Source organism: Bufo gargarizans, chromosome 7 (assembly GCF_014858855.1).
Source record: "Bufo gargarizans isolate SCDJY-AF-19 chromosome 7, ASM1485885v1, whole genome shotgun sequence".
Taxonomy (NCBI): domain Eukaryota; kingdom Metazoa; phylum Chordata; class Amphibia; order Anura; family Bufonidae; genus Bufo; species Bufo gargarizans.
Genome location: NC_058086.1, coordinates 151193107 through 151217840, shown reverse-complemented (window position 1 = coordinate 151217840; position 24734 = coordinate 151193107). Strand labels below are relative to the sequence as shown.

At 43.5% G+C, this 24734-nt stretch overlaps 1 protein-coding gene across 2 annotated transcripts in view; it reads left to right on the top strand.

Annotated features, from left to right (window-relative positions):
- VAMP4 (vesicle associated membrane protein 4) overlaps positions 1 to 23800 on the top strand; it is a 29485-nt gene extending 5685 nt beyond the window's left edge. For both annotated transcript variants that reach the window (XM_044301231.1, XM_044301232.1), the window contains exons 3-8: positions 1300 to 1346; positions 3057 to 3107; positions 15904 to 16004; positions 17324 to 17403; positions 19633 to 19684; positions 21398 to 23800. In XM_044301231.1, the coding sequence (XP_044157166.1) occupies positions 1300 to 1346; positions 3057 to 3107; positions 15904 to 16004; positions 17324 to 17403; positions 19633 to 19684; positions 21398 to 21426 (360 nt within the window). In that variant the 3' untranslated portion in view covers positions 21427 to 23800. The remainder of the gene's footprint in view (positions 1 to 1299; positions 1347 to 3056; positions 3108 to 15903; positions 16005 to 17323; positions 17404 to 19632; positions 19685 to 21397) is intronic.
- The last annotated feature ends 934 nt before the right edge of the window (positions 23801 to 24734 follow it).

Sequence of the window (24734 nt, the reverse complement as noted above, 5' to 3'; positions counted from 1 at the left end):
ATGAACATTATCCCCTGCCCACAGGATAGGGGATAACTAACTGACTGATGGGGGTCTGAATTTGGATTCATATTTGGCACAACCCCTTTCAACACCTGACCCGGCAGTGCTACTTGATAGCCCTGGAAAGAAGTAAAATGGACACTGGGGTGATGGTGGTTGGCCCACAGGGATTCCTGCAAGTCCCCCGGTTTTGGGAGTAAGCTGCTGACAGACGCCTCTGACTGTGGCTTGTCTCCCTTACGAACAAAGGGTTGGGGGTGTTGGAATTCAACATGCGTGATCCATTCTATCCATGACCATTGCTGAAATCAGTATGTTTGGCCAGTTTGGGTCTTGTGGCCACCTTTAAGATTTAATCTTTTGTGGGGTTGTCCAAAGTTTTGATACTGGTCAGTTGGGATCCGGCGTTTTGAAGAGGCCCCAGTGCTCCGGTGGGTGCTGTGTCCTCTAGGGATAAGCAAAACGAGCTTCAGATCCTCGCTCTGAAGTTGCTTCGCTCAAAACTTCAGTTAAATGCTGTACGGAGGTCCGTCTTCATACAGCATTAAAATGTATGGGCTCAGACAAGGCGAAGTGAGTTATTCCCGAGATCTTGTGAGACTTGGGTGCATAACTTTGGTATTAGATTTTTAAACTGGAAAACCATTTTAAAACTTGGATCCGAAATCGGCTTCGGTACTGGTACCTTGGAAAGGAAGCAGAGTTAGGATCCAAGTTTATTTATGACTGGCCTCCTCTCAGCTTACCTAGCACAGCGCCGTCCATGGAATAGTGGCTGTACTCGGTATTGCAGCTCAGGGCCGACCAATGGCCACAGAAGGCCAGTTACTGTGGGGATGTTGCCAGGATGGAGATTACCAACCCTATCGTTTTATTTAAGCCCATTTCTTCCGCATTGGACCTTATGGAGGACATAGACACTTGTCTGCGCTCGTGAATCTGTGATGTATTTACGCCACGTCCCTGTAAAAGGCATTAAAACAACAACCTCAGCTGTGGAGCCCAGGGTGCGACGGTCCCATCGGAGCTGGCTGTGACACATATACTTAGTGAAAGGCAGCGCTACCTGTTATCAGGTTGATGCGCTTATTTTTGCATCATTGGTGTGCATTGTAATTATCTCATGTACCGTCAATCCACACAATCTAAAGCGAGCGCCGAAAACAAGACACTCAGGAATTAGGGAAGGTGCGGATCAGAAATAGACATGTTGCAATCTGACGCAACTCCCCTGCCAGTCCTTGTCAAAGTCCTTGTACTTTTACTGTAACTTTTTTATTAATTTTTTTTACATAGAGAAATCTGTTGGAGGAAGACTCTGATGAAGAGGAAGACTTCTTCTTGTAAGTACCTAAAACTGACCACCGCAGAATATTATAGATGGGCTCCCGGTGGATGTGGCCAAATCATTTTCCTCCTCCCCATCTGGACAGATCTGCAGTGATTTAGCATTTTAGCTGTTATTTCCACCATGAGATGCCATGGCATTTTCAGTTCCTGCTTTTATTGCCTTACCTGTGACCACCTACATATGAAAATGTCCTGGTAGAGGATCAACGGCTACATCTTCATCAATGTTGATCCATACCACCATAGCAGGTGGTCACAAAGTGAAGGACTCGCGTTACTATTGGGGTATGGCCACACGGTCAGGTTTCCTGTTGCAGTTTTGAAAGCCAAAACCAAAAGTGAAGGAGATGAGGAGAAGTCATATCTGTCTTTTATACGTTCTCTCCTTTAATGATCCGCTCCTGATTTTGGCTTCCTGGACGGGTGGCCGTACCCTTGGTGTTCAAAGCAAGCAGCAACCATTGGCAAGTCACTGTTCTTATTGTCCACCGCCCTGCTTTAATTTTTAATTGTCTCGAGTCCTTCAGCCTGCATTTACTGTCTATGCTCTACAGACAGCTGGGACCCCCCTCAGAAAGCATTGGTGTACAGCCAACATCACCACACATCAGAATCTATCAATTTATGGTAAAGAAGCAAAAAAAAGCAAGGCAGCAAAATAACTGCAGCGCACGTGTCCGTAGGTTAGGTTTGTATTGCATCTCCGTGTCATTAAAGGGCATCTGTCAGCAGATCTGTACCTATGACACTGGCTGACCTGTTACATGTGCGTCTGTGTTGGTCCCATGTTCATAAGCGCCCACATTGCTGAGAACAATGATGTTTTAATATATGCAAATGAGCCTCTAGGAGCAATGGGGGCGTTGCCGTTACACCTAGATGCTCTGCTCTCTCTACAACTGCTGTTCCCTCTCCACTTTGATTGACAGGGCCAGGCAAGTATGATGACATTTTCAATACCTGGCCCTGGAGAGGGGGATTGGCAGTTGCAGAGAGCAGAGCCTCTAAGTGTAACGGCAACACCCCCATTGCTCCTAGAGGCTAATTTGCATATATTAAAAATTCATTGTTCTCAGCAATGTGGGCACATATGAACATGGGACCAACACAGATGCCTTCAGCTGCCAACAGGTCGGCCAGTTTTCATAGGTACAAATCTGCTGACAGGTGCCCTTTAAAGCGTATGGGACTGAGCTGCAATATCACGTACAGCCTGTGGACAGGGGTGGAACATAGAGACCATGGGTTTTCAGATTCTCCACAACTTCTTTAATTCTGCTAAAGATCCCTGGAATATCAATTATAATGGTTCTTTGCTAATGGGTGTATTTTCTTCTACATTTGACCCCAAGAAGAGTACATACTTATTGATGGTAGTCTGTATTCTGTCAGTGCCCCACAGGAAAAGACCGAAAAACCCATCGCCAGTGTGCGGCATCCTTTATACAGAATACAGCTGTATTGCGTGGACATCCATCAGGTTATCAGAGAGATGCCACTGGGGCAAAAATAAAAAGCTACACTGATATATGAAAGGGGGTTGTGATTTGAGATCTGGCCGGCCACCAGTCTCAGGGATCCGATGTGTAAAATTCATATAGTTTTTACCGTATTTTCATTGTGTCTACGTTGTTTTCTCGCTTTCTACTGTGGATCTGAAGTCACACCATATGATACTGACACAGAATGTTCTCTTTTGCCAGGAGGGGACCTTCTGCACCTAAGTTTGGACCAAGGAATGACAAGATCAGACAGTAAGTCTGTGGGTGACAGCTGACACGTCTCCCTGCTCCTTGGTTATATTTAAAATGTATTTACCCCTCTGCACGTCCGTTGGTATCCCTCCGGAGGGATGGTGGACATGTTACAGCATAGTAACGAGTACTAAAAGGCTTGGGAAATAAATGTAGACACTAGCGCAAAAGAAAGTACAAAGAAGCTGGAACGTACTCTTAAAGGGGTTTTCCAACCTGGCAGTGGCGGTCCGACACTAGGCACTTAAACAGTGAATGGAGCCAGAAGCAGGCCAGTGGCTCTGCCGGCTTCAAGTGAATAGGGGCTGAGCTGCCATACGCCGGCACGAGCTCTAAGCAGTGAACCAAGCCTTCTACTTCTAAGTCATCAGTATAGCGGCCCTGTTAAAGGGCATCTGTCAGCAGATTTGTACCCATGACACTGGCTGACCTGTTACATGTGCACTTGGCAGCTGAAGGCATCTGTGTTGGTCCCATGTTCATATGTGCCCGCATGGCTGAGACCAATGAATTTTTAATATATGCAAATGAGCCTCTAGGAGCAAACGGAGCGTTGCCATTACACCTAAAGGCTCTGCTCTCTCTGCAACTGCCGCACCCTCTCCACTTTGATAGGGCCAATCGTGATAACGTTTTCACTGTCTGACCCTATCATTTAAAGTGCAGAGGGCGCGGCTGTTGCAGAGAGAGCAGAGCCTCTAGGTGTAACAGTAACGCCCCCGTTGCTCCTAGAGGCTCATTTGCATATATAAAAATATTTTTCTCAGCCATGCGGGCACATATGAACATGGGACCAACCCAGATGCCTTCAGCTGCCAAGTGCACATGTAACAGGTCAGCCAGTGTGATAGGTACAGATCTGCTGACAGAGGGCCTTTAAAAGTTGTTTCAGGGATGCAAGGTAGTAACACTTATTCCATATACACAGGATTGCTGGGGGGTCCAACTGCTGGGACCCCCAGGGGTCATAGAAACGGGGGTCTACAAGTGCCGCCAAACTGCCCCATGAGAATGGAGCGGTGGTGTGCATGTGCGTCCACCGATCCATTCACTTCTATGGTACTGCTGCGCGCACTGTACTTAGCAGTCCCTTTTGAAGTGAATGGAGCGGTGGACACACACGTGCACCAGCACTCCATTCTCATGGACCAGCTTTGCGGCACTTGGGGACCCCTGTTGTTGTGACCGCTTGGTGGTCCCAAATAGTCTGACCTCCATTGATCAAACACTTGACCTGTGGATAGAGAATAAGTGTTATAAGTGGTGCAGCCCCTTTAAGAGTCCATATCCAATGGGCCTTGTTGGGCCTGCCCTTGGCAAGATCATTGCCATGCAGAAATGATGTGGCTGGTAAATCGGTTACATCAGGTTTTGGTGAATAAAGCCCCTGTCTGCTAGGAATCGGAAGGGATAATCTATCGGAATCCCATGTGTCTCCAGGCTGGATAAGGAACGTTGTTGAGACTGGGATATTCTTCTGACTACTTTGGAGTGAAGTCTTGATGAAAGAAAGCATTTCCTATGATAAATGTTCTCTATAATCCTAGGCTGACCGGCCCTCGCTCAGTACTTTACCTGGTTTTAACAAAGAAAAGACAACATAGCAAATTTTTGGTAATAGCCCAAAGCTATTGCCTCCCACTTGTTAAGGGGCCAAAAGTAATGGGACAGAATAATAATCATAAATCAAACTTTCACTTTTTAATACTTGGTTGCAAATCCTTTGCAGTCTATTACAGCCTGAAGTCTGGAACGCATAGACATCACCAGACGCTGGGTTTCATCCCTGGTGATGCTCTGCCAGGCCTCTACTGCAACTGTCTTCAGTTCCTGCTTGTTCTTGGGGCATTTTCCGTTCAGTTTGTCTTCAGCAAGTGAAATGCATGCTCAATCAGATTCAGGTCAGGGGATTGACTTGGCCATTGCAGAACATTCCACTTCTTTCCTTTAAAAAAACTCTTTGGTTGCTTTTGCAGTATGCTTTGGGTCATTGTCCATCTGCACTGTGAAGCATTGTCCAATGAGTTCTGAAGCATTTGGCTGAATATGAGCAGATAATATTGCCCGAAACACTTCAGAATTCATCCTGCTGCTTTTGTCAGCAGTCACATCAATAAATACAAGAGAACCAGTTCCATTGGCAGTAAATCCCCTCAAATTAAAGCTGGCAGTCTGCAGTTATAGCACATCTTGATCATTTCATTTCAAATCCATTGTGGTGGTGTATAGAGCCAAAAATGTTACACTTGTGTCGATGTCCCAATATTTATGGACCTGACTGTATTCCCAAATACCTTTCATTAGTTATAATGGCTCATTTTGTCTGGGGAACAATCATCAGGAGCAATAAAATGGCCGCCGTCCTATTATACACCGAAAACCTGTCCTAATCACACAGAAGGATAAGTTACTTCAGAACACTAAATAAAGAGATGCCTCATCTTCCTCTCCTACTTGTCAGGGATTATGATCCTGAATACAGATGATAAGATCTTCAGCTGAATCTCTGAAGGAATTGAGTTCATGAGGAGACGTGAAGTACAGAGAGGGCGGACAGGACAGACTGTGGTGATGTTGGGCTGTGAAAATGGAGACTGCATACAAGTGCTGCTGCTCATTAGCCACAGCCCACCCTCCTCTCTGTACTTCATGTCTTCTCATGAATTCCATTCCTACAGAAATTCAGCTGAAGATCTTATCAGCTCTATTCAGGATCTTAATCCCTGACAAGCAGAGCAGAGAGGAGGATGATGCAGGTCTTTAGCTCAGTGTTGTGAAGTAACTTGTCCTTCTGTGTGATTAGGACAGGTTTTGTATGTACTAATAGGACGGCGGCCATTTTATTTCTCCTAATGATTGCTCCCCAGACAAAACAAGACATTATAACTAATAAAAGGTATTTGGAAATATATTTATAATAAGGTATAATTTAAGGAATACAAGTCCATTCCCTCCCCGTGTGCAGCGAGGCACATCAGCTAAGCCCACCTCTGATGCATGCCGACTCCCACCATTGCGGAACAGGAGCCAGTAAGTCACGCAAGAAGACTTTCACTTCTATATGCATCACCTAAAATATTATGGATGGCTGACCGCCCTGTATCCATTACCAGAGGAAACATTCTCCTGTTTAGCAGTGATGTAGCGTGTGCTTGACGTGTTATGACATCTATGTGAATGTATGAGGTCACATCATTGGTTGGAGGTGGTGGTGGCGCCATGTTGGGTGAAGGCTGTTGGTGCCTTGATTACACATGATTAATAGGTTTACAGCAGCCTGGTTTATGTGCCGTGTACATTCAGTGAAGAGCAGAGGATATTGATGGGGCGATGGGCAGCTATATGCTGAACCAGCACCACTCAAGCACGCAGGACGAAAATCTGCTACATCTCCCAAAGCCAGCTTATATATCGGGGAACTGCATTATAAGCTATGACCCAGGAAAATAAAAGGGATTGATCCCGAGAGGACGAGGGATTGACATATATTCTGCTACAAAATCCATACATAACACACATCTACTGTAAGTGTAAAAAATATTTGTATGCGCTGACTCTACAGGGTCAGCGCATTCTTCATAGGGTGTATTCACACATGGCAGATTGGTTGCCGAAATCTGAGACTGACAATCAGTTCTATTCTTCTGAATGGGGTTGTTTTAGATGGATTTGTGTAAGCCCCATTTGAATCAATGTGTCAACCACTAAAATTTCTGCCACATGTGAATGTATCCGGAATATAGGTGAATATATACTGCTCCTGTACTGACCTCTGCTATAGAGGGGAAGGGGGGGTAACTATTATATTTTGGGTACTGTGGCTGGCACTGGGGGTATTATGACTGATGCCAGTTTGGTCACCATAGGCTGTATTCTGGTACTTCACTCCCTGACTGCTGTCATATAGGATGAGCTTTATCTACCCCATACACCACTTTCTCATGTGTAAAACAAAACACAAACTCCTGGTTTTCAACTCTTTTGATCGCCATTGTAGTTAAATTTTGTCGCGTTTTAGTGTTTTTATACCGCTCTTGCCACTGAAATCGGTGCCAGTTATGAGCTGGCCTAGATATATATCAGGCACACAGACCGCAGGAGAATGCGCTTTATGACAAGGCATGCACCTCATCGTGAATGAAATGCATCTTCTAGCGGCACATGGAATATCAAGACCGGCATAGCACACCTTGGTTGTGATAAACGTAGGACCATTTTTCCCACACGATTAATGCAAAAAACGAAAAAATCGGACATGATGCAGTATATGACTATCTCTTTATAACAAAGCCAGAACCAGCCCTGTACCTGACATGGATCCAGAGATCTCCCCATTCATTGCTCTGCTAGATTTATATCAAGCTGACAGCTCAGGGGACGTGTCTTTTCCTCTGTAGCTCTCTCCCTATTATAGCTCAGGGGGCGTGTCCATGCTCTCCCTATCACAGCTCAGGGGGCGTGTCCATGCTCTCCCTATCACAGCTCAGGGGGCAGTTGAAAGATGAAACTGAGCATGTGCGGCCTTCTCAGTTAGCTGGACAAAGAAATAAGAAAGAAAAAAAAGCCGGTGGCGCTATACAGATACATTTTATTAAATGGCTCACTGGCTATACGAGATCTTTTAATTACATGCAATTACAAAAGTATCCAGATCCGGGTGCTGGTTTGAAAACTGCAAAAAAAAAATTGTGGGACAACCCCTTTAAGAGAGTTCAGCTCTGAGTCCTGCAGAATGTGAATGCAGCCCTGCATTATAGTACAGACACAACAGTGCCTGCTTTAACCCCTTTAGCTACGTCACTATGAATTTCAGCTCGGGTGCCAGCTAGTCTCAAGTTGGCCTTAATTGCAGAATGTTCCAGTCGGTAGCATTATCATAACTGGTATTATTACCGAGGCCCTGCACGCCAGCAGATTGATTCCATTATCCCGCAAGCTCACAACGGTTAAATAATTTCCTTACATAATTCCAAAAAGTTGTCCCTGACTGAATTTCCGCCCTGGAGGGTAATAATCTGTTGCACGTATAGTGTGTCTTCAGTATGTGCAATACAGTGAGAGGTTACTAGCAGTCATTTTTCTGTTGTATCATATTAGAATGAAAAATATGTTTTTCATAGTATTTTTTTTATGTTCTTGGCTTACCTTGGAAGTTCCAGGAATAATTTTTCCAATTCTGATGCAGTCTTCATTTACATTGCTCCTCATATTCTCCTTAAAGGCTAGGTACACCTTTTGGGGGCAATTTTATTTTTATAATTGCATTTTTCTCATTTTAGGCTAAAAATCATTTTTTCGATTGGTCTTTATTCAAAATATTGAGCCGTTCTGTCACAAAGGGATAACAGTTTTTCTAGCTGTGTGAATCCTTCTTCACTTTCACTTTGTGTCGGTCATCTAATAACCCTTATCTCTAAATTTAAATTACTGAGAGGTCATAAACACTTATTAAAGCCACATTCTTATAAGTTAGATAAGGATTGAGTTTTAATGATTGTTTGTAATGTCAGAGAGCAAAGATAAGGCGTCTGTCAGCTCCCTGGCTGATGGAAGAGAGAGGAAAAATAAGATCCTGTTGGGGTCCATTCACACGTCCGTAAGTGTTTTGCGGATGTGCAAATTGCGGATCCGCAAAACACGGACACCTGCAATGTGCGATCCGCAATTTGCGGACCGACCATCACAGACACTATAAGGGTCCATTCACACGTCCGTTGTTTCTTTCCTGATCTGTTCAGTTTTTGTGCGGAACAGATCTGGACCAGATCTGGACCCATTCATTTTCAATGGGTCCTGAAAAAAATCGGACAGCACAATGTCTTTTTTTCAGGACCTATTGAAAATGAATGGGTCCAGATCTGTTCCGCAAAAAACGGAACAGATCAGGAAAGAAACAACGGACGTGTGAATGGACCCTAATAGAAAATGCCTTTTCTGGTCCGCAATTGCGGACAAGAATAGGACATGTTCTATTTTTTTCAGGAACGAAATTGCGGATCCCGAAAAACGGATCCCGAAAATGCGGATGCGGATCCCGAAAATGTGGATTTGCATCCGTTCCAGCCCCATTGAAAGTGAATGGGTCCGCAAATTGCGGAACGAATACGGACCCAAATTACGGACGTGTGAATGGACCCTAAATAGAGCATCTCAGCTCTGTACAGAGAAAAGGACTCCACATTTTTAATGAAGACCAATGGAAAAAAATGATTTTTACCTCATAACAAGTACAATGCCGTAATAAAAAAAAATTGTGTATGTGGCCTTTAACCCTTTCGCTACCAATGCATACATGTTCGGCACTGGAGCGATGTAGGAACATTGCGCCTGCTCGCACATGCAGCAGGCGTCATGGCTGGCAAGGCTCTGAGGCTAATTACCGTGACCGACATTATTGACGATCGCAGTAATTAAAGGCTTTAGATGCCGTGATCAACTGAGCTCACGACATGTAAATGCGCAAAAACCCGGAATCTTCCTACCGACACACCCCCTGTGGCCCATGGAGGCATCAGTAGTTGCGCTGAACACTTTGAACCTCACTGACCAGGCTGATAGCGTTCATGCTCCAATTCTTATTTTGGCCACCAAATGTTAGACCTGGATAACATTCCTTAGAAAAGCAGCATTGGTGGCCATATATCAGTTGCCATCCAGCTAAGTATAAAAAATGTATGGGGGTCAGAATATGGTGATGTGTAAAAAAAAAAAAAAAAGTGATCAAAGTTTTACATTTATTTTTACACTATTTAGACATAAAAAACCTATACATATGGGGTATCGTTGTAATTGTACTGAGAATGAAGGCCATGGGTCAGTTTTGCCACAAACGAAACGCTGTGGGAACAAAACCGTAAAGCGGTGGAGGAATTTAATTTTTTTTTCTTCCAATTTCACTCCATTTTGATTTTTTTTTACTGCTTCCCACTACATTTTATGCCATAATTAATGGTGGCATTAAAAAGTACAACATGTCCCACAAAAAATAAGCCCTCATACACCTATGTGAACGGAAATATAAAAAAAGTTATATCTCAAAGAAGATAGGGAAGAAAAATGAAAACGCAAAAACTAAAAAAACTTCTGGTAGTGAAAAGGTTAAAGGGGTATTCAAATCACATACAATGGGAGCGTCCACCACCAAGCGCTGCTCCCATAGAAGTGAATGGGAGTGCACGCGCTGCCCCTGCTCCCATTCATTTCTATGGGGCAGACGGAAATAGCCGGCGCCATTTTCTGCGGCCCCATTATAATGAATGGAGGGCAGCTGCGCGTGTGCAGTGCGCCCTCCATTCATTTCCCCGCTTCTTTCTTGTTGTAGGTGCGGGTCCCGGAGGTGGGAACCGCACCTATCAGACAATGGGGGCATATTCTAGCGATATTCCCCCCATTGTATGTGATGGTAAAGCCCCTTTAAAGAGACCAGCCCTGAGTGGTAGCCACTTCCACAAGGTGGCTCTCTTTTCTCAGGAAATGCCTGTTTGCAATACTATTTTCACTAATCTAGTCAGTGTGGAGCGCTGTGTGATTGAGGCATTGGTTGGCACAGGTCTGCCCTCCAATACGGTGCCCAACCTTTTAGCAGGAGAAATAATCTGTACGGCCATAGTTCAAGTTGGTGCATTGTGTGGTCATCACCTGCAATTCCTTAGTAGTTCTGCTGAGATGATAATCCCATAGGATTTGAATCGGGAAGATCTAGGACAGGAGAGTGTCATGAACTACGTCATCCTTGGTAATATCTAGCAGAAGGGAATACGGTATTGCTTTATACAGAGTCCAGAGTATATACTGTATACAGAAGTCTGGGCAGATTCATGACATTGTAGAAGTCACTAAGTGGTCATGATCAAATTGAAGCAGAGCAGATCCTGGCAACACAGGACCCTGGGCAAACAAGCTTTTGGAGATGAGAAAACTGAGCCCATCTAATAAAGCAAAGATCATTTTTCAGTTTTTGAATTGTTTGTGAATTTGTAAAGAATGACATCATGTCCTTGGTTATAGGGGTTGTCCAGCTTTTTTTTTTTATTTTTTTTATTTTTTTTTTCACCCTCAAGTTGGACCTGTAAAGGAAGCCTACTTACCTGCTCCCCACCGCTCGGTCCCGGCTCCTTCAGTCCACTACTGTGTAAACTTGTGGAATGGATGGGGGTCACATGCGCTGCTGCAGTCAATGACTGGCTGCAGCACTAATGTGTCCCCCAGCAGCACATCACTCACAGATCCTGAGAAGTATGACACGTGTGAATTGAACTAAGCTTGCAGTACATTTCCTGGCCACTACACCATATGCGGATCTGTACTTGTTCTAGCCTGCCATGGCCTCTTGTATCAGTCAATCGAGGGGGTTCCTGGGAGTCCAACCCGCAACAATCGTCCCAGAAAACTCCTTTAACTCAATTTGAATGTTAAGGGTGCCCAACCTTCCAGATCTGCCTCGTTGATACATTCCCTGCTCTCCTTCCCATTTCCTAAGTGGATTTTCCATTCAGGACTCTTGTTAAGATGGATAACATCCCTTAGAAAAGCAGCATTGGTGGCCATATATCAGTTGCCATCCAGCTTCCCCGATATGAAGGCAGAACAAAAAACAACTCAAAATGTGGATTCAGCCTTTTTTTTTTCTAATTTCTTTCTAAGCAGAGGTTCTGTTTATCATTGGATGAAATGATTCTTCGTGGTGCCAAGGTTATTGTGTACGCTAGGGAAGGAAATTCTATTCTACTGCAAGCCCCTTTGTAACAGGAATCCACGTGTGTCATTTGGACGAAGTACACGGAATGCAAATAAAAGCTGCTCCGTGAATGACTCAAAGCAGCAGGATGTTTTTCCTATTACAGAGCTGCGAATAATTCTTAATTCCAAAACATTTGCGGCCCCCTTAACCCTTTGTGCTGACACAACACTTGTGAGAAATGCAATAATCATTGGTAAAAACGTATATATGTAGCAGTTTATATATAGATACAGTATACGATATATACTGCAAATATGTACACAGATACAAACTGTGGCTGTAAATGTGTGTGTGTGTATATATATATATATATATATAGATAGATAGTATACACTGCCTGTCCAAAAAAAAGTCACCACCTGGATTTAACTAAGCAAATAGTTGTATTGGATTGGATAATTACTGCATGGGCGATTATCGTTCAGCTGGCAACAAGTTATTTAACCCCAACTGGGGCAATGAGTTGATTCTCATTTTTTAAACCACGTCGAAAGACAAATCTCGTGGTCGAGGACAAGATGTTCGTCTGTTTGAGAAGAGTCAAATCATTGGCATGCATCAAGCAGAGAAAACATCTAAGGAGATTGAAGAAACTACTAAAATTGGGTTAAGAACTGTCTAACGCATTATTAAAAACTGGAAGGATAGTGGGGACCCATCGTATTCGGGGAAGAAATGTGGAGGGGAAAAAAAAATCCTGAATGATCGTGATCGGCGATCTCGTAAACGTTTGAAATCAAATCTAAGAAAAACAGCAGTAGAACTCAGGGCTATGTTTAATAGTGAAAGTAAGAGCATTTCCACACGCACAATGCGAAGGGAACTCAAGGGATTGGGACTGAACAGCTGTGTAGCCAAAAGAAAACCACTAATCAGTGAGGGAAACCGGAAAAAAAGGCTTCAATTTGCTAGGGAGCATAAAGATTGGACTCTGGAGCAATGGGAGAAGGTGATGTGGTCTGATGAGTCCAGATTTACCCTGTTCCAGAGTGATGGGTGCATCAGGGTAAGAAGAGAGACTTTTTCTTCCCTGATGGTACGGGCATATTCCAAGATGACAATGCTAGGATTTATTGGACTCAAATTGTGAAAGAGTGGTCCAGGGAGCATGAGACATCATTGTCACACATGAATTGGTCACCACAGGGTCCAGACCTTAACCCCATTGAGAATCTTTGGGATGTGCTGGAGAAGGCTTTGCACAGCAGTCAGACTCTACCATCATCAATGCAAGATCTTGGTGAAAAACGAATGCAACACTGGATGGAAATAAATCTTGTGACATTGCAGAAGCTCATCGACACAATGCCACAGCGAATGCGTGTCGTAATCAAATCTAAAGGCTTTTTTTTTAGTGGCGACTTTTTTTTTTTTTTTGGACAGGCAGTGTATACCCATACTGAATAGGGCTGGGCGATTTATTGATGATATATATAAATTGCAAAAATCCACGGCACTCCTTAAAAGTGAAAAAATGTGCTATTTATTCACACGTCATACAGCAACGATTCGGTTCTCTCTCAGAACCTTTTTCAAGCCAAGTGAATTATAAAGTGCAACAGTGCTTACATTTATACATCATGAAATCAATCAGTACTAATTGATCATCCTATAGAAAACTGTGAACCCTTTTAACAATGTTGCAATTCATTCAGTCTAAGGGCTCTTTCACATCTGCGTTATAGTCTTCCGGCATAGAGTTCCGTCGTCGGGGCTCTATGCCGGAAGAATCCTGATCAGGATTTTCCTAATGCATTCTGAATGGACAGTCCGTCCTTCAGGATGCATCAGGATGTCTTCCGTTCCGGAACGGAACGTTTTTTGGCCGCAGCAAATAGCGCAGCATGCTGTGCTTTTTGCTCCGGCCAAAAATCCGGAACACTTGCCGCAAGGCCGGATCCGGAATGAATGCCCATTGAAAGGCATTGATCCGGATCCGGCCTTAAGCTAAACATCGTTTCGGCGCATTGCCGGATGCGACGTTTAGCTTTTTCTCAATGGTTACCATGGCTGCCGGGACGCTAAAGTCCTGGCAGCCATGGTAAAGTGCAGTGGGGAGCGGGGAGCAGCATACTTACCATCCGTGCGGCTCCCGGGGTGCTCCAGAGTGACGTCAGGGCGCCCCAAGCGCATGGATCACGTGATCGCATGGACACGTCATCCATGCGCATGGGGCGCTCTGACGTCATTCTGGAGTGCCCCGGGAGCCGCACGGATGGTAAGTATACCGCTCCCCCGCTCCCCACTACTACTATGGCAACCAGGACTTTAATAGCGTCCTGGCTGCCATAGTAACACTGAACGCATTTTGAAGACGGATCCGTCTTCAAATGCTTTCAGTACACTTGCGTTTTTCCGGATCCGGCGTGTAATTCCGGCAAGTGGAGTACACGCCGGATCCGGACAACGCAAGTGTGAAAGAGGCCTAAGGCCTCGTTCACACTTCAGTGTCTGGTCAGTGATTTCCATCAGTGATTTGTGAGCCAAAACCAGGTGCAACTCTAAACACAGAACAGCAGCAGATCTTTCCCTTCTACCTCATGTCTATGGAGGCCCCACTTCTGGTTTTGGCTCACAAATCACTGATGGAAATCACTGACCAAACACTGAAGTGTGAACTAGGCCTAAAACACTCTTCAATGTGAACCAAAGCATAAGTGCAATGTGCATAGTCAGTAGCAACCATATAGGTGACCATATCTGCAGTACTAATCTTAGTGTCGATGTATTATAATAGTGACATAGTTATATAAAGTGCATCGTGCTTAAAAACGGAGCCATATACATTAAAAACTACCTTGCTGGGGCATTGTGGCTGTACTTCGCATGATCCATAAGGGTAATTGGATCTCAATGGTGAACAGTAGGACTCCACGCTGTAATCTAGGCTACTCTTGATTTGCAATGCGCATGCGTCAATCTATCCCCCTCCTCCCCTATGAAGTGTAATGGGTGGGCGTCATTCGGGGCATTTTTTATATATTTTTTTTTATTATTTATTATTATTATTAATATTAATAATTTTATTTTATTTTTTTCATTTTCCCGCTAACATAGCCCTTTTTTTGTTTTGTTTTGTTTTTTAAGGGATCAAATGTGATTGGTCCTATTGTGAGGTACATGGGACTTATTGATTACATTTCTTTTTTTTTTTTTTTGGGGGGGTAGGGCGGGGGTAGCAAAAAAAATGTAATACTTTTTTTGTGTTTTTTATGTTTATGGTTTAAATAACATTATTTTTAGAGGGGTTGTGGAGTACTGTGTGTTTTACCACTTTAACTAAATAAAACCACTTTTTATGAAAAAAAAAATAGTTTTTTTTTTAATTCCCACTAAGGGACACCACTTTTATAATATCTGTAACACAGTGTAATAGACACAGTCATGGCAGGCTTGGGGGCTGTTACACTTGCCTATAGGGACAGGGAGCGCCTTACTTACAGTAATTTCCTCGATGCCTCAGTCTTTATCGACTGCGGCATCAAGGGAGTTTAATGGCCGGGATTATAGTTAAATCCGTTCTGGCCGTAACAGTAGATTTTTCCTGCAGTAGATTTTTCTGATGGCTATGGGAAGGATGGTGGAGACAGTTGGACTTCAAAAGGAAAGTGTTTGCGGTATAAATCACAGGCCAGACTCTTCCTATATCCAGTTTTCCTAGTGTTGGTATTTGACCCATGACTCCTGGTCACTGAGTAGAGGGCTCTCCCAGCTCCTGGACAGGAACACAAACTCTGCAGAATGCATATAGGCAAATATTTCCTGAACGAGTTAAGTGATCCATGTGCTGTAAATAGGTTGAAGACCACATGGCCCACCATGTCCACTGTCCCTTCATTATTAAGCATCTAGATGGCACCATCATCCTCGGTTCAGTATCTTGCCTATAATGCCATTGGAAGTGGGAAGAGCTCTCAATCTAAGATATGTTGGAAATACCATAGTTATTAGGCTATCAACTTTCTAGACGCGTAAGAGGCCACCCAGATCGACCTGCTCAAAAAAAAATATGTATCGTTCTCCTGTTTACTGACTTGTATACTTGTCTCTTCACAGTGTGCAGAACCAGGTGGACGAGGTCATTGATGTCATGCAAGAAAATATCACCAAAGTGATAGAACGAGGAGAGAGACTGGATGAACTGCAAGATAAGTCTGGTGAGATGGGACACTGATAGACAGCTGCTGTTGGACCAATGGTTCCCTTGTGAAGTATATTGCCCCTAATTGCACTTCGCATGAAGCCACTGGTATCTCACCCAGACCATGTTTTTGGTGGCAAGTCCAGATGCAGCCTGGCAACTATCATTAACCTTGAGAGTACTGCGGTTCTGACACCACAGGTGTCGGCAACTGCCTGAAACAACTGATTGGTGGGAGTGTCGGGGTTGGACCCCTCAAATCTGATATTGATGACCTGTCCTGAGGATAGGTGATAAATATATAAGTCCTGGAAGACCGATTTAAGGATTAAAAGAGCTGCATTCCTAAGGGGTTAGGCCATTGGGTGCCATCCTAATAATGAGTGTATTAGATGTGGAATTATTTTTTTATATGGTCTGGAGTTGTCCTACCTTCAAGTATTCCAGAGCAAAGTTGGCTAAGTAAGGGTAGGCTCACATCTGTGTTTGGTAAGGCTTCTTTCACACTAGGGTTTTTCAATTCCGCTTTTGAGATCCATCATAGGATCTCAATAGCGGAAGAAAACGCTTCCGTTTTGTCCCCATTCATTGTCAATGGGGACAAAACTGAACTGAACGAAACAGAATGCACCAGAATGCATTCCATTCCGTTTGGTTTCGTCCCCATCGCGGACAGAATAACGCTGCAAGCGTTATTCCGTTTTTGCAGATCCATGACTGATCCGCAAAAAAAGGCTAATGTGAAAGAAGCCCAACGGTCAGATCTGTTCCAATAGAGAAGGTCAACTCTATTTTAGAATTATGGAGGCCTCCACACAATCCTGTCTCTGAACTTTACAGGCAGTTCTTTCTTCCTGATGTCTTGGTTTTTGCTCTGATATGCATTGTCAGCTGTAAGACCTTATGTAGACAGGAATGTATCTTTCCAAGTCATGTCCAATCAATGCAATTTACCACAGTTGGACTCCAGTCAAGAAGAAGATCAAGGGAAATGGGCGCCTCCTAGAGCTAAATTTCAAAAGGGTCTGAATACTTTTGTCTATGCAATCTTTTAATTTTTTCCTTTAAATAAATTGACAAAAAAATTTACTTTTTTATAGGGTATTGAGTTTATATTAGTGGGGAAAACATGATTTTGTTTTGTAATTTTAAGACAAGGCTATGACGTAAAATAAGTGAAAGGGTCTGAAGACTTTTCAGATGCATAGTAGACATGTAAATGTCCTATATATCTCCCAGTCCGCCGCTTCAGTTCTCAAGAGTGTCTTCCAGCTGGTTTTGTTGCTTTTCCTGGTTACTCACTTTTGCGTTCCTTATTTCTGCTTTGACCCACAGAAAGTTTATCAGATAACGCGACAGCATTCAGCAGCAGAGCAAGACATCTCAGGAGACAGATGTGGTGGCGGGAATGCAAGGTAAGGGTTTTATTTTGCTTTACAGTCAGTGCTTTAATATATTTTTTTAATTATTATTATTTTTTTATCTTCCTCATTATTGTCACATAGAAGCATCTGAATGCTGTTAACGGCAGCAAGATGGCTGCCCTCATAATCACTTACAGAAAATAGAATAAAGAAATCTACAATCAAAAAATAAAACCAGATTAGAAAAAATAATATATTTGAGTATCTGGTTTTAATTATGAAAGAAAAATCTAGGTGATACACTCCCCTTTAAAAAGCATCTGTCAGCAGGTTTAACCCTGTTAAACTAGGTGTACTGACTGGTAGAGTTGAGCCTGCTGATTTAAATTATACCTTCCTTGTCAAAATCAGTTGTGGTATTCCAGACTTTTATTCTGTATGCAAATGAGGGCTTCAGTGCACCAAGGGGTGTGGCCAGCACTGGAAACCTGGGTTGCAATGAGGGGCTAAACCTCATTTGTATAAAGAATAATATTATTATTATTATTATACATTTTTTTTTTTTTTTTTTTTCGGGAATGCCATAACAGATTTTCACAAGAGAAATATCATTTTATTCAGCAGAATAAACTCTTAACAGACAGTAGGTCTGTTTTAATGGGGTTGATCCTTCTCGCATGTGCTCTTTAAATAATATTTATATGAACAGGGGTAGAGGGTCTGTGCAGTCAGTGCAGCTAAACCAGCCCTCCAATGCTAACTATAGTAGGGATCGACCGATATTGATTTTTTAGGGCCGATACCGATACCGATAATTTGTGAACTTTCAGGCCGATAGCCGATAATTTATACCGATATTCTGGGAATTTTCATTTTTGAAAAAAAATAAAAAATTCCCACAAATCTGCTGAAAATTAATGTTTATTGTTAATGTGTATTTTTTTATTTTTTTTGTAAATCTTTCTTTTTCATTTATATTTAATATTTTGGTGTTTTTATTATTTTTTTTGTAACTTTTTTTTTTAACTAACTTTTAGCCCCCTTAGGGACTAGAACCCTTGTCCTATTCACCCTGATAGAGATCTATCAGGGTGAATAGGAGCTCACACTGTCCCTGCTGCTGTGTTCTTTGTGCACAGCAGAATGGAGCTTATCATGGCAGCCAGGGCTTCAATAGCGTCTTGGCTGCCATGGTAACCGATCGGAGCCCCAGCATTACACTGCTGGGGCTCCGATCGGAGGAGCAAGGGAGAGGGGATCCTGTGGAGGGGCGCACTGCGACTGGGGTGGGGGGGCCCTATGCGCCACCACTGGGGGGGGCTTGGGGGGGGCGCACTGCGCCACCAATGTCTGATACTGGGGGGCTTGGGGGGGCGCACTGCGCCACCAATGAAGCTTAATCTCACATTTATTCATATACAGGAGGCTGGAGCTGGCTGCAGGATCACATAGCCGGCTCCCGACCTCTATGAGCAGTAGCTGCGATCCGCGGCACCTGAGGAGTTAACTACCGCAGATCGCAGCTACAGCTCATAGAGGTCGGGAGCCGGCTATGTGATCCTGCAGCTCCCGCCTCCTGTATATGAATGAATGATAGATTAATCTTCATTGGTGGAGCAGTGGCCATAGCTCCTCCCCTCCTCCTGTCCCCTGTCCTTTCATTGGCGGCAGCGGCAGGAGCAGCACAGGGGGAGGAGACACTGCTCCTTCTCCCCTGTGCTGCTAAGGGGAACACGGAGAGCGCTGTCAGCAGCGCGATCTGTGTTCCCCATACGTTATCGGAATATCGGCAAAATAGATGCCGATACCGATAGTGTTCAAAATCCTGAATATCGGCCGATAATATCGGTAAATCCGATAATCGGTCGATCCCTAAACTATAGTACTCAATAGTGATGAGCGACTCGATTTGTATGAATTGATTCATCTCATCAGCAAGAGTTCTTCACCTGTGAGGAGCCATCCCTGCTGCTGAAGAAGCCCCCCCCCCCCCCCCCCCCCCAATGCTTGATTGATAGAGCTGGACAACTTGCGCTTGCGCCGCTCCAATTAGCGGTGCAGGCGCAGATGCTTGGCTTCCACTACCAGAGCAACTGTGCATGTAGTAGCTGCTTGTACTAATCTATTCGCTCATCTGTAGTCCTCAAACTGTTTCATACCTATACATCTTAAGCTAGACCTCAGAAATGGGGGAATGTGGTAAGGTAGGAAGCTCCATTCTTGAGTATTCTCAAAGTTTTCAGGTCTTCCATAACGACATACATATTATATATCTTCCAGATGAAAGCAATTGTCGCGTTGGTCTTCATTTTCATCCTGCTAGTCATTATTGGTACGTATTGTGGAAAATGCTATTTGTTCAAATGTTTAATATTTGAGTGTAATAAAAAATAGCAAAAAAATCTGGATTCAATATTCGAAAGTATGAACAAACCATAAAACATAACTCTTACTAATTGAGTCTAAAATCACACACTTAAAGGGGTTCCCCGGAGAATTAAGAAAATAAAATTACTGAAAATACATAAATATTAAGTTATTACAAATGTATTCCTAAATACCTTTCATTAGTTATAAAGGCTTGTTTAGTCTGGGGAGCAATCATCAGGGGATGAATAAAATGGCCACCGTCCTAATCGCACAAGTTACTTCACAACACTGAGCTAAGGAGCTGCCTCATCCTCCTCTCTGCTCTGCTTGTCAGGGATTATGATCCTGAATACAGTATAATAAGATCTTCAGCTGAATCTCAGTAGGAATGGAGTTCATGAGGAGACATGAAGTACAGAGAGGAGGTGAGGATGTGACTGATGAGCAGCAGCACTTGTATGTAGTCTACATTACCACAGTTCGTTCTCTCTGTACTTCATGTCTCCTCATGGTTGGAAATGCAAGCAGTTATTCCATTCTTTTCTACTTATCTTGCTTGGATTCTCTGTTGCAGGCTCTATTATAGTCCAGAGCTGCAGTCACAATACTGCAGTCTTCAGAGCTGTAATCTCCCAGCATTTCTTGCTGGCCCAGTTTCCGCAGTTTGGCCTGGCAATTGGGGTTCTGGGAAGTGTAGTCTGTACACAAGGCAATACACAGTAATATGATGTAGGAAACACTTAGGCCCCGTTCACAGTCACGTTTGAATTCTGGTAGTCTGATCCAGCTGAGGATCAGGCTACCAGAGCTCACCGTGTACGGAATTGTCAGATACAACCATGTACCGCCAGATCCCCATGGACTATAATGGGATCTGGCAGCGATCCGGACAACTTTCTTGTGTAAATGCTGGATTTTGGCCGGACAAATACTACTGCATGCATCGTTTTTGACCAGCCAACTGCCTGCATTTATGCTGGGACAGCCTGTCGGATCAGGGTACCGGATTCACAACACTGCTGTGAACATAGCCTAACTGTCCATCTGCATTATGAGAGTTTAATGTGGCTTTTTGGTATGTCTGACAACAAGCATGTTGACTGTTTCCAATGGCAACCTGCAGAGCTGTGAATACAGCCCCGGACGGTAATGTAGGCTATAACCTGAGATCAATACAAGTACGTTATGCAATTAAGAAATCTACTCAACTTGTCATTAATCAGATTACACAGATGAATGCACATACCCATTAAAGGGAGTGTCCAGGATTAGAAAAAAAACATTGCTGCTTTAAGGCCAGAAACAGTGCCACACCCGTCCATGGTATTGAGGCTATCCTCCATTGAAGAGAATGGGGCTGAGCTATCATACTACACGCTACCCGTGGACAGGTATACAAAGCAGCCATCTTGTCCTAGTCCTGATCAACCCCTGTAATAATACAAAAAGTAATTCTCAGTTGATCCAGGGAGTTAGTCTGATTGGAGTCGGGAAGGAATTATTTTTCCCCCTAAAGTGAGGAAAATTTGCTTCTACCTCACAGTTTTTTTTTTTTTTGCCTTCCTCTGGATCAACTTGCAGGATGACAGGCCGAACTGGATGGACAAGTGTCTTTTTTCGGCCTTATGTACTATGTTAATAATAAACATAATGTTCTGTCTTTTTTTCCTGACAGTTCCCATTATCCTGAAGTATCGCTCCTAACTATTTGGACATGAGCCATTCCACTCAGTCTCCAAATTCTGGGATCTCCTCACAGGAACTCTGTATTACTTTTCTTATAACACTTCATCTTCTCCCTGTAAAGGGACCGAGTCAACATTCCTCATGGACAATAATTACTGATATGGGTTCCTGTAAATGAGAAAGAAGAAGTTCTTTCCCGCATTTCCTACTTATTGTCTTTTGGTTGGTTCCTTAACACATTGTGCACAAGCAAGAGGTAGCGTTGTTGGCGATCCACGTGGATCCACATGTGCCAGGACGGAACAATATATATATATAGCATGAAACCACATGGAGCAGATATGTAAATGTCTAGATTTTCAACAAGGCTAATGTTACTGGACACAAGAGTTTCCAACCAGTAGATAACAATACTCATCCCTGAGCAGCCATAACGGCCTTCTACCTGAATAGTACAGCACAATCCTAGGTTTTGCTCTGACTTCACATTACTTCTTGGTTTTGTTTGCCATTCCAGTTTTATATTAAAGGGGTTGTCGCCTGTCCATAGGTAAGAGTTCTGATCAGTGGGGGTCTGACCGCTGGGAAATCCTCCACAATCACAGGTTCCTGGAGTGAGTGGAGCAGTGGTCACACATTTGAGCTGCTACCTCATTCAACTCTATGGGACTGCATTGTGCAGTGCTCGGGCATCTCTGGCAGCCCCATTGAGGTGAATGAAGTATGGCCATTCCAGAGACTCGTGGACCTGGTTTTCATGATTGGTGGGGGTGTCTGTGGTCAGAACCTCATTGATCAGATGCTAATCAATGAAGTCATATAGTGGGACAACCTCTTTAAGGGCTATTCACACCTTTGGGGGGCATTGTTTGCATTTTCCCCATTTTGGGCTAAAAATCCTTTTTTCCATTAGTCGTTATTAAAAATGTTCAGTCATTTCTGAGTACACGGGTTAAAAATCAGTCTGTTTGCAAGCTGTTACTTTGTTTCCTTTGGATCCTGTCATATGACGGCTCATGTGTAGCTCTGATCACTGATCTCCTTGACTAAGAATTGAGTTTTTATGGGTTTAGGCAATCAAAAGTAAGATCTACACATGAGCTGTCAGATGATGGGATTAAAAGAAAACAAAGTGACAGAATGCAAACAGACAGATTTTTAACCCCTGTACCTTTGAAATGGCTGAGCTTTTTTAATAAAGACCAAGTGAAAAAAACGTAATTTTAATTTTTTTGTTTTTGTTTTTTGCCAGAAAATTAGGAAAATGCACTCGTACAAAAAGCCCCAAAGGTGTCCATAGCTTTTAGGTCTATTACTCTGTGGATCTTTTATTAGACGCAATATCTAATTTTCACCGGCTATAGGCATTGCAGACATTTTTAAACTACTGCAAATTTGGCAAAAGAAGGCGCTCATAGGGTAGTACGTTTTGGGTACCAGATCTAGAGAGTATGCAGTGTCAATTGTTATGCTCACTTTCTGGTGTTGTGCATGCGTCAGTACAACACTCGCGAAGGGGGGGAGGGGGTGGGGTTGGTGCTGCCGGTATCTTCTCAGTCCTTGGAGTTGCCAGTTCTCCAAAGGAGTGAGATGGAATGCTGTAAGAAGCTGTGTGCTGGGGTCGTACACAATCTGATACCTCTTGGCGCAAAACCACAACATCAGAAATAAAAACCTTTTTATAAGACGTCATTCACGGTTGTGGTTTTGCGCCCAGAGGTATCCTATTGTGTACATCCCCAGCACACAGCTTCTTACAGCATTTTTAAACTACTGTAACTATCCAATGATTGTATTTTAGCAACCCATATAAAGGGGTTGTTGAAGATCAGAAAAACATGGCTGCTTTCTTCCAGAAACAGCACCACATCCGTCCATGTGTTCTGTCTGATTCTACTGCTCAGCTCCTTTGAAGTGAATGGGGCAGCACTGCAGTGCCACACGCAACCCATGGACAGGTGTGGTACAGTTTCTGGAAGCAAGCGGCCATATTTTTCCGTTCCTGGACCACCCTTTTAACAAATAGAAGTGCAAAGGTGGAAATCTAAAAGATTTATTGCTCAGATTGTATTTTTATGAACGGAAGAAATGTACAATCCACGATCAATCAGTAGTAATTCCTGTAATAAGGTAGCAATGCAGCTTTCTAATCATGGAATGACTATGTTGGACTTGCTGATAAAAGCCAGTTTTATTGTTACTTTGAGGATTAGTTTTAGGACAGGGGAAGTTTTTAGTATTCCTTCCACACTGGCTTGACAGCCTTTCTGTATTCAGAAGTCCTTGAGTTTTAAATGGCCAGAATGAGGCCAATATTCATATTGTACATATACCATTTAGGCTGAGTTCACATCAGCGTTCAGCCTTTCAGTTCTCCTACTCCAATATGGGAGCAGGAAAACGGAAAGGACGGATTTGGCACATAACTGAGCCGAACGGAGCCCACGGGCCCCATAGACTATAATAGGGTCCGTTAGGTTTCCGCCCAGAGGAAGATTTTTGAAGCGGAGATAAAAATCCTGCATGCACTACTTTTTGTCTCCACTCCAAAATCATCTTCTGAGAGTAAACCTAACGGACCCCATTATAGTCTATGGGGTCCGTAGGCTCCGTTCGGCTCAGTTATGTGCCGAATCCATCCTTTCCGTTCTCCTGCTTCTATAACGGAGTAGGAGAACGGAAAGGCTGAACGCTGATGTGAACGCAGCCTTATGCACACTTTATGGCACTTTCAGGGTGTCTAAGCAAATACATAAAATAGATTTTTTAAAAATCACTGAAAAACCAACCAATAAATCATAACCTTTACTTCCACAACTGGAAAAAACAAAAAACTGACTTACCCCACTATGTCCCTGAGCAATTCCAGCTGTTACAAGTTATCCCCTATCCACAGAATAGGGGATGACTATTAGATCGGTGGGAGTCCTATTGCTGATCATGAGAATGGGGACCCTACACCTGTTGGTCCCTCCGAAAAAAAAAATGAATGGAACAAGAATTTGGATATGTGCACTGCTGCTCCTGCCACTTTATTCATCTCTGCAGCAGCTCCCATACAGATGAATGGAGCAGTAGTGCGCCTGCCCAGCCTGCTGCTCCATTTTCATTTTTTTTTTGGGGGGGGGGGGGGGGTCTCCCAGGGTTATGGGGTCGGGGTCCCCTTTCTCATGATCTTTGGGTATCCCAGCGGTAAGACCCCCACTATCTAATAGCTATCCCACATACTGTGGATAGGGGAAAACTTGTAACAGTTGGACTGCCCCTTTAAAGCATTTAGCCATCCTGAAAAGGTCTAACCCAATCTGGAACCTCCACTGGTGCAC